Raw genomic sequence first — 9,927 nt, 5'->3', positions numbered from 1 at the left:
CCAGGATGGGGGGAAAACACGCATGCCAGGAATGGGGGGAAAAACACGCATGCCAGGATGGGGGGGAAAACACGCATGCCAGGATGGGGGGAAAAACACGCATGCCAGGATGGGGGGAAAACACGCATGCCAGGGATGGGGGGGAAAACACGCATGCCAGGATGGGGGGAAAACACGCATGCACGGATGGGGGGGAAAACACGCATGCACGGATGGGGGGAAACGATGCGGGGGGGAAAACACGCATGCACGGATGGGGGGAAAACACGCATGCACGGATGGGGGGAAAACACGCATGCACGGATGGGGGGAAAACACGCATGCACGGGATGGGGGGAAAACACGCATGCACGGATGGGGGGAAAACACGCATGCACGGATGGGGGGAAAACACGCATGCACGGATGGGGGGGAAACACGCATGCACGGATGGGAGGAAACACGCATGCCAGGATGGAGGAAACACGCATGCAGGATGGAGGAAACACGCATGACCAAGGATGGAGGAAACACGCATGCCAGGATGGAGGAAACACGCATGCCAGGATGGAGGAAACACGCATGCCAGGATGGAGGAAACACGCATGCCAGGATGGAGGAAACACGCATGCAGGATGGAGGAAACACGCATGCCAGGATGGAGGAAACACGCATGCCAGGATGGAGGAAACACGCATGCCAGGATGGAGGAAACACGCATGCCAGGATGGAGGAAACACGCATGCCAGGATGGAGGAAACACGCATGCCAGGATGGAGGAAACATGCCACGATAGGGTACATTTACCAGCAGGGCTGTGGAGTCGGTAAGCCAAACCTTCGACTCCGACTCCGACTCCTCAAATTCTCTTGCACCGACTCCGACTCCGGCTCCGACTCCGGCTCCTACATATATTGCTTAGTTAGGTGAAAAATTTATTGTAGTACATGAATATGTGTATGTGAACATCAGACATTTAATAATTTTTATGATACGATAATCAAGATATTTGGATAGAACATAAATATATTTATTGGAATACAACTTTAGAACACAAAAAACTGTAATAAATTGTAAATATGTAATACACTATGTAATATACAGTAGATTACATATATATCTTGTGTGTGTATATACACTGTGTGTGTATATATATATATATATATATATATATATATATATATATATATATATATATATTACATATTTACAATTTATTAGTTTTTTGTGTTCTAAAGTTGTATTCCAATAAATATTTTATGTTCTATCCAAATATCTTGATTATTGTATCATAACAACAATTAAATGTCTGATGTTCACATTGTACTACAATAAATTTTTCACTTAAATATAAGCATTATACTAAATGTTATTATTTAGTAAAATATTCAGCACATTCTGCAGTGCACTCCTGTCCCCAATTTATTATATATTTTAGGAGTCGGAGTCGGTGCATTTTATACCGACTCCGACTCCACCAAAATGAGCTCCGACTCCGACTCCACGACTCCGACTCCACAGCCCTGTTTACAGGAAGGGGAACATTTACCAGGGTGGGGAACATGTTAAGATGGGGAATATTTACCAGGATGGGGGACATTTACCAGGAAGGGAAACATGCCAGAAAGGTGGACATTTACCAGGATGGGGGTACATTAACCAGGGTTGGGAACATCTACCAGGAATGGGGTACATACCGGGGATGGAGGAACATTTACAAGGATGGGCAATATGTCAGAATGGGGTACATTTACCAGGATGAGGTATATTTACCAGGATGGGGTCATGACGGGGACAAATATACCAGAATGTAGGAAATATATATCAGGATGGGGGACATGTTTACCAAGAAGTGGCCAAGGAAGGGGGACATAACTACACAATGAAAGGGGAGGGTTGCAACTCATAAGTCTTTATGGGATTTCAAGATGTTCAGACTTTGAAATGTAGATGTGGATTACAGGGTGACATCTGATTACATTCCAGGCTAAAATCTCTGTCTAATCTCCTGCAATTTATTCCAGAAAGATGAATCCAACTGCTGTATCTGGAAAGGACAGGGGCTCAGCTTCAATGTGTGGTAAGCACGAATGAGCGTGATGCCCCCCTGCTGAAAGGGAAGGTATCGCGGTTTTTTATTTTTGTATTAAAAATAGTGATTATAAAATCAAGTATTTCTAATACAAAATGAAAATCGCAGCTTATTTAGTTTTTATGTAATTCTTATTTTACTGGAGGCACTGGGGGCTGCCATGCTGGATTTGCCGTATGTGTAACGACAGTAACTCCTTCCTTTATGGCAGCCCCTGTGCATAGACTCTGATAGTCGGGCTCCGACCCCATGCCGTACGTTACAGTGGGCGTCTGCTGTAACCTGGACACGCCCCCCTGGGCTGTCCAGTTCACAGCAGAGGGAGGAGACCAGCGCCATCATTGTGGAGCTCACAGCGTGTGCCGTTTGCTCCACTTTACCCCCTCTCAACCGCTGGGATGTGTGAGTATGGGCCCCCCTCCCCTCCCCTGTTACAATCTCCGGTGACATCCCATCCCTCCCGTTGTCCCCAGCCCCTGCTCTGCCCCCGCTACAGAAGCCGCCCCCTCCCCCCCGCCATTACCATCTCCAATGACACCCCCCTCCCTCCGTTCTCCCAAGCCCCCCGCCGCAGCTCTGCCAGCTCTGCCCGACGCCGCAGCTCCGCCAGCTCCTGCCCGACGCCGCAGCTCCGCCCGACGCCGCAGCTCCGCCCGCCGCCGCAGCTCCGCCCCGCCGCAAGTGTGTGTGTGTGTGGCACAAGGTCCCCATCAGGGGTGGTGTGTGTGTGTGTGCGCCACTGCATGTGAGTACCTGTGTGTGTGTACCGGTCATACTGTCTGCAGGGTTGTGTATCTAATCCTCTCCTATGTGATACTGTCTGCTGAGCTGTGTATCTAATCTGTGTGATACTGTCTGCTGAGCCGTTGTATCTAATCCTCTCCTGTGTGATACTGTCTGCACAGCTGTGTATCTAATCCTCTCCTGTGTGATACTGTCTGCACAGCTGTGTATCTAATCCTCTCCTGTGTGATACTGTCTGCACAGCTGTGTATCTAATCCTCTCCTGTGTGATACTGTCTGCACAGCTGTGTATCTAATCCTCTCCTGTGTGATACTGTCTGCACAGCTGTGTATCTAATCCTCTCCTGTGTGATACTGTCTGCACAGCTGTGTATCTAATCCTGTCCTGTGTGATACTCCTGCTGTCCTTGATGACACTTTGGACATTTGTGGTCATCAACAAAATGGTTGTGCATTGTGTCCCTACATGTCATTCTCTGTTATCTGTTGTAAACACTCAGATTAGGAGGGGGGGAGGCGTGCCATCACACACAGGAGAGCAGACTCCGCCCACATTTACTGCAGGCTGTAATCTGAGCTTTTTATACAGTGGAATTTCTGTAGGATTTCAGCAGCTGCTCCCCCTAGTGTTTAACAGTGGAAAATATCAAACTTTCTAATTTTTTTTTTATATTTTGCTCAATTAAAAACAAATAATAATATTTAAACAAAACATTATTACTTTACATTTTTTCAGTTATTGAATTTTTTTTTTCTTCCCTTGAAGAGAAGACGGCAAAGGTAAGGTTAAAAATCAATTATTTACATAATAGGATTGGTTGGCACTTCGGAAAAAAATTGGGTTTAAGGCTACAGTTTGGGCACTTGGCCTGTAAAAGGTTCGCCATGACTGCCCCAGGACATGAGAGAGGCCCGTGGTGAGGATACAGTGCACTACACCAGATATAGGGAGACGGCTGATGACAGCGAATGTGGGCACAAGCCAAAAACACATCCACCATCACTACCGTGGTTACAAGGTGCAGCGCGCCATATTCTGGGCAGCGACAATGTGGAGGATCCCGCATTACATAGGAGCGGAGTCCTCCGATCACTGCCAGGACCGGATAAACGCTGCAGCCAATCCCTGGGCCCCGGCATGGAAGGGACATGTGACATCAGCAGCAGCCACTCACCATCCATGGTCTCCCTCATAGCGCTAACACTGACAGGAGCGCTCGCCATGGCTGCCGCACAGCGCCCGGATGTGCTGTAGTGACGTCACGGACAGACGTTGGGGTTGACCAGTAGAACGTGTACTCGCTTCAGCTCTAGCACCGCCCACAGGGGGCGGAGTTACGCTTCTACCACTGACATTCTCTCAAAGAACTTCCCCGGAAGGAAAAACGGTGCTCAGCTGTGGAGTTCCTATGGCGACAGGGGGCGGGGTTATATTCGAATTTGTTCGGCGGAACTGTGGTCACTGGTCAATGCTGTTACATTAAAGACTCCGCCCCCTCCGAGCGCTGTGATTGGGCGATACTTCAGCGCTGTGATTTTCATTGGCTGTAAGAAAGGAATGGTACGGTGGTGGTAGAGCGTGTGACTTGTGTGAAGCTGCGGCGGGGTTAGGAGCGGGAGAGAAGAGGAAACGGCACCGGAGGGTTCTGCCTGGACGGTGGGTTATGGGGAGTGGCGGGTGTTACGGTCTGTAGGCCGTGCTGTACGGAGTCAGAGTGTGGGCTCCGTGCTGGAAACTATGGGGCCAGCTGAACCCACCAGGGACGTGCTGCGCTGCCCGGGTGCTGAGACTTGTAGTCCCTCAGCTCGAGTGTGTATGGCGGCTCCAGCACAGCCTGGTGTAGTGAGTGGTCCTGTGGGTACAGGTAATGGGCAGCTATTGGGCCTCCCTGGGCTCTCCGGTGTACGTGGTGATGGTGGGCTCGCCCCTCTCCCTGTGTGGTCACGCTCCTTTTGTTTTCTCTTGTAGGTTTCCATTACTGCTCATCATACAGCTGCTGTTCCCTGAGATGGGTGATGTGCGCGCTCAGTTAACCCCTGAGACTCCAGGCCGTGTCCAAATCCTCAATCCTTTTGAGAGTCCGAACGACTACTGCAGCCTACATGAGCCGTTCGTGTCCAGCCCAACGGTGTTCAAGCCCACCAAGACCTCTGCGGTAAGTGAGGCCCCCGGAGACCTCTGTGGTAGGTGAGTTCCCCCCCCCCCCCCCCCCCCCCCCCGGGACCTCTGCGGTAGGTGAGTTTCCCCCCCCCCCCCCGAGACCTCTGCGGTAGGTGAGTCCCCGAAGCGTCAGGATCTGTGTCCACAGTGTGCGGTGTACTCTCCGCTGGATGGAGCGTGCATACTGGAGGAGTACAGGTGTGTTACGCAGTGCAGAGGGGGCTCAAGATACAACATGGCAACAATACTTCCTTATTGACATATTTGCTTTTAGGTCTCTCCAGGGTTTTTGAATTTAGCCTAAAAACTGTTCGTGTTATCTGACAAAAATGTATATTCTCCCTACAGAATAAGTAATGTCTGATGACTGTGGTCTGCTGATAACGGGGGTCTGCTCTCAAATGGAGGTGGTCACGTGCTGAGCGGAGTACAGCACTGGGCCTCTCAGATACATGTCTATAACCTAGGCCTCTACCAGATGTCAGTGATTTTGGGTTTTTTTTTTCCCATGTGTGCAAAAAATCACCTATACTCCTTGCTGGTGTTGGTTTAGCAGTATCAGCACTGACTCTCCTGGGGATCACATGAGTGTTGGATCATGCAATCCCTGTAGCCAACCAGCCCTGGCTTTGCTCTGCCCTCCTTTGCTCCTTTGGATTAAATGACATCCAGAAAAACTGAGAGCTGTGGCTGCTCTCTCACTTCTGGATGTCTGATTTGTTTGGGAGAGGTGAGAACAAAGCCAGGGCTGATCGGCCACAGGGATTGTGTGATCTAACAAAGTCATGCAATCCCCAGGATAGTCACTGCTAATTGACCAAGAGGATTGCCCCCCCCCCCCCCCAAAAAAAAATGTTCCTGTGCTGAGATAACCTTATAAATGTGCCCCTTCTATGTACTGTGTAATGGCCGTGTCTGACTGTACAGAGCTGCTCCAGTTCATTGTCAGCACATACCACAGCTCTTGGCCAGAGGAGGAAGTAAAAGTGCATATACTAGTGATATGGCAGCTGCTTGGTTGTGTGAGAACATATTTTCCTACATGTCTGTTCCTTTTCACCAGCCCTTTTAAACTGCTCAATCAAGTCAGGGACAGAAGAGCGCATATGTCACTTGATTTATGATGAGATCAGGGGACTGGTGTCAGAGCAGACACACTCCAGTGAGAAAACAGTCAGTAATATACCTTCCCCCCACACAAACAGCTGAGTGTCTATCCATGTGTCCAGTATACTCAGATGTGAAATGAAGAATGTTTATTCATACAGTGCTTAATTATGTACAAAAGCGACCTTAAGGCTTTGTGCGCACTAGAAATGTGAATTTTCTCAAGAAAATTTCTTGAGAAACTTCTGGGAGTGGAAGATTTCCGGACCTCCAGAAAAAATCTGCACCAAATCCGCATGCGGATTTGACGCGATTTTCCCGCAGGTTGTTCCCTGCGGATTTTGCAGGCTGTACTGCAGAAATCCGCAGGTACCTGCGGAAAAGAATTGACATGCTCATTTCTTTGTCGCTCCATTGGGAGACCCAGACAATTGGGTGTATAGCTTCTGCCTCCGGAGGCCACACAAAGTATTACACTTTTAAAAAAGTGTAACCCCTCCCCTCTGCCTATACACCCTCCCGTGCATCACGGGCTCCTCAGTTTTATGCTTTGTGTGGAAGGAGGCACACATCCACTCATGCATTCTCAGATTAGTTATATCAATTGGAAGAAAAGAGGACCCCCACGGGGTCCCCGGCATGTTCCCTTCTCACCCCACTAAAGTCGGCGGTGCTGTTAAGGTTGAGGTACCCATTGCGGGTACAAAGGCCGAAGCCTCATGCCGTTTTCCTTCACCATCCCTTAGTGGCTCTGGGAGAAGTGGGATCCTGACCGGTCGTCCATTCACTGGGACCGGGCTCCCTCCGCAGCCCCTGTGGGAATCTGCTGGACAGGAGTATATTCTTCCTCAGGGATCGGGCCCTGCATCTATAAGGTACTCTGTGTCCCCATGGGGACTGTGCATGGAGCGCCTTATTCCCGGACGCTGCAGCAGCTGCTGATTTCGGAAGACCGGCGGACTTCCGCGCCGACCGAGCCTGCTTGTCGGCCGCGGTCTTAAATTTAGTCCCCGGCTTCATCGCGGCCTAGTAGCTAAAATCCCGCCCCCGGGCCTGCCTGTCAGGGGTAAGGGCGGGACGGCCGGCCTGACGTCTGCTGTGAGGGCCGGAGCATCCTGTATGTTTCCTCCCCCCTCACTGATCACTGTGGGGACCCCAGATTCCCGCACTTTTCTAGCACCGCCCACGGCTCCACTCCTCCCCTGAAAGCTCCGGCAGCCATGTTTTTTTGGCATTCTGCCGGTGGAGGATTATCAGAGAAGAGCTCTGCAGCTCTGGGAGACCTAAAGCAGGGAATCTGGAGGACACACACTCGCTTTTTAGCGGTCGGTAAGCCACACCGGTCACCCGGTGCTGGTCCCCCCCCAGGGTGCCGGAGTAGATACGTATTTATATACATATTTCTGTTCGGTCGGGCTGTATACCCCTTCCCATATACCCTCAGTGATCACTCTCCTAGGAGACAACAGCATGTCGTCCACAAGGAGCAAAGGTGCTAAGGCACAGGGTTTTTTTTGCGACCTGTACCTCTTGTGCGGCTATGTTGCCTGCGGGTTCCACCTACCCTCACTGTGAGCAATGCTCAACCCCTGTTTAGCTTGCTCAGCCGGAGCCTCGGTCACTAGTGGGCCCCTCGGCTCATGTAGACCCCCCCCCTGCTCCCCCTGTCCAGGCGGCAGGGACAGAGTTTGCTGCGTTTGCTGAGAAACTCTCTGAGTCACTTTCGCAATCCATGGCTCAGTCTATGGACAAATGGTCTGCCAAGCTGCTAGAAGCTTTGCAGTCCAGACCGGTCCTTACACAGGGCCCGGTCCCCGTTAGCTCGTCGCCTCCAGGCCCCTCTCGGTCCGCGCCGCAGCGCGCTCCCAGGTTGGGGCCTAGGTCCCACGCGGAGGACTCCTGCCCGGATCTCAGTCCCAGACCGACTAAGCGGGCTCGCTGGGAATCTTCCCCGACTTCTTCACGCTGTTCGGGTTCCCAGCCCGAGGACTCTCTGGAGGACGAGGCGGACGTCGCAGCTCAGGGCTCTGAACCTGACGTTGCCCTCAATCTTGATACACCTGAAGGGGACGCCTTTGTTAATGATCTTATCTCATCCATTAACCAGGTGTCAGATCTGTCTCCCCCGCCTCCACCTGTAGAGGAGTCGGCTTCTCAGCAGGAGAAACACCAGTTTCGGTTCCCCAAACGTACACGGAGTGCTTTTTTCGATCACTCTAACTTCAGAGATGCTGTCCAGAAGCCCAGAGCGGTTCCGGACAAGCGCTTTACTAAGCGCCTTACTGACACACGTTACCCCTTCCCCTCTGACGTAGTTAAGGGTTGGGCTCAGTGTCCCAAGGTGGATCCTCCAGTCTCTAGATTGGCGGCTAGATCTGTAGTATCGGTGGCAGATGGCTCATCGCTGAAGGATGCCACTGACAGGCAGAGCTCCTGGTGAAGTCCATCTATGAGGCCACGGGCGCGTCTTTTGCCCCGGCCTTTGCAGCCGTGTGGGCACTCCCAAGCTATCTCAGCTTGTCTGTCTGAGATTAATGCAGTCACACGTAATTCTGCTCCGCAGGTTGCGTCTCTGACTTCTCAAGCGACAGCTTTTTCTTCCTACGCCATGAACGCAGTCCTAGACTCTGCTAGCCGTACAGCGGTGGCATCCGCTAATTCTGTGGCAGTCCGCAGGGCCATGTGGCTGCGCGAATGGAAGGCAGACTCGGCCTCCAAGAGGTTCTTAACCGGTTTGCCGTTTTCTGGCGAACGATTGTTTGGCGAACGATTGGATGAGATTATTAAGGAATCCAAGGGAAAGGACTCCTTCTTACCCCAGTCCAAACCTAAGAGACCTCAGCAACGGAAAATTCAATCGAGGTTTCGGTCCTTTCGTCCCTCCGCCAAGCCCCAGTCCTCTTCGTCCAACAGGCCAGAGAAAGGCTAGAGGAACTCCTATGCGTGGCGGTCTAAGTCACGCCCCCAAAAGGCCGCCGGAGGCACTGCCTCCAAGGCGGCCTCCTCATGACTCTCTGCATCCCCGAACCGCATCCTCGGTCGGTGGCAGGCTCTCCCGCTTTTGCGACGCCTGGTGGCCACATGTTCAAGACCGATGGGTGAGAGACATTCTGTCTCACGGTTACAGGATAGAGTTCAGCTCTCGTCCTCAGACTCGTTTCTTCAGAACCTCTCCGCCCCCCGCTCGGGCCGACGCACTTTTTCAGGCAGTGGCCACGCTGAAAACAGAGGGAGTTGTGATCCCGGTTCCCCCTCAGGAACATGGTCGCGGCTTTTACTCCAACTTGTTCGTGGTGCCAAAGAAGGACGGATCATTCCGCCCCGTTCTGGACCTCAAATTGCTCAACAGACATGTGAGCACCAGACGGTTTCGGATGGAATCTCTCCGCTCGGTCATCGCCTCGATGTCACAAGGAGACTTCCTAGCATCGATCGACATCAAGGATACTTATCTCCATGTGCCGATCACACCCGAACATCAACGCTTCTTGCGTTTCGCCATCGGGAACGAGCACCTTCAGTTCGTGGCATTGCCTTTCGGCCTGGCAACAGCCCCACGGGTGTTCACCAAAGTCATGGCATCCGTAGTGGCGGTCCTGCACTCTCAGGGCCACTCGGTGATTCCCTACTTAGACGATCTCCTAGTCAGGGCACCTTCTCGGGCGGCGTGTCAACACAGCCTTACAGTCGCTCTGGCGACTCTCCAGCAGTTCGGGTGGATAATCAACTTCCCAAAATCCCAGTTGACACCGACTCAATCACTGACTTACCTCGGCATGGAGTTTCATACACAGTCAGCGGTAGTCAAGCTACCGCTGGACAAACAGCTGTCCCTGCAGGCAGG

At 51.8% G+C, this 9,927-nt stretch overlaps 2 protein-coding genes across 3 annotated transcripts in view; one reads left to right on the top strand and one right to left on the bottom strand.

Annotated features, from left to right (window-relative positions):
• The window catches only part of MZT1 (mitotic spindle organizing protein 1), a 33,183-nt gene extending 29,108 nt beyond the window's left edge, over positions 1 to 4,075 (bottom strand). Inside the window, exon 1 of the mRNA XM_075334374.1 lies at positions 3,991 to 4,075. Within this exon, the coding sequence (XP_075190489.1) occupies positions 3,991 to 4,039 (49 nt within the window). The 5' untranslated portion in view covers positions 4,040 to 4,075. The remainder of the gene's footprint in view (positions 1 to 3,990) is intronic.
• A 301-nt stretch (positions 4,076 to 4,376) lies between these two features.
• Positions 4,377 to 9,927, top strand: part of BORA (BORA aurora kinase A activator) — an 88,634-nt gene continuing 83,083 nt past the window's right edge. For both annotated transcript variants that reach the window (XM_075336821.1, XM_075336820.1), the window contains exons 1-2: positions 4,377 to 4,472; positions 4,785 to 4,971. In XM_075336821.1, coding sequence (XP_075192936.1) covers positions 4,825 to 4,971 — 147 coding nt within the window. In that variant the 5' untranslated portion in view covers positions 4,377 to 4,472; positions 4,785 to 4,824. The remainder of the gene's footprint in view (positions 4,473 to 4,784; positions 4,972 to 9,927) is intronic.

Source organism: Anomaloglossus baeobatrachus, chromosome 2, assembly GCF_048569485.1.
Source record: "Anomaloglossus baeobatrachus isolate aAnoBae1 chromosome 2, aAnoBae1.hap1, whole genome shotgun sequence".
Taxonomy (NCBI): Eukaryota; Metazoa; Chordata; class Amphibia; order Anura; family Aromobatidae; genus Anomaloglossus; species Anomaloglossus baeobatrachus.
The sequence above is the reverse complement of the archived record's forward strand: the minus strand, read 5'-3'. Positions and strand labels throughout refer to the sequence as shown.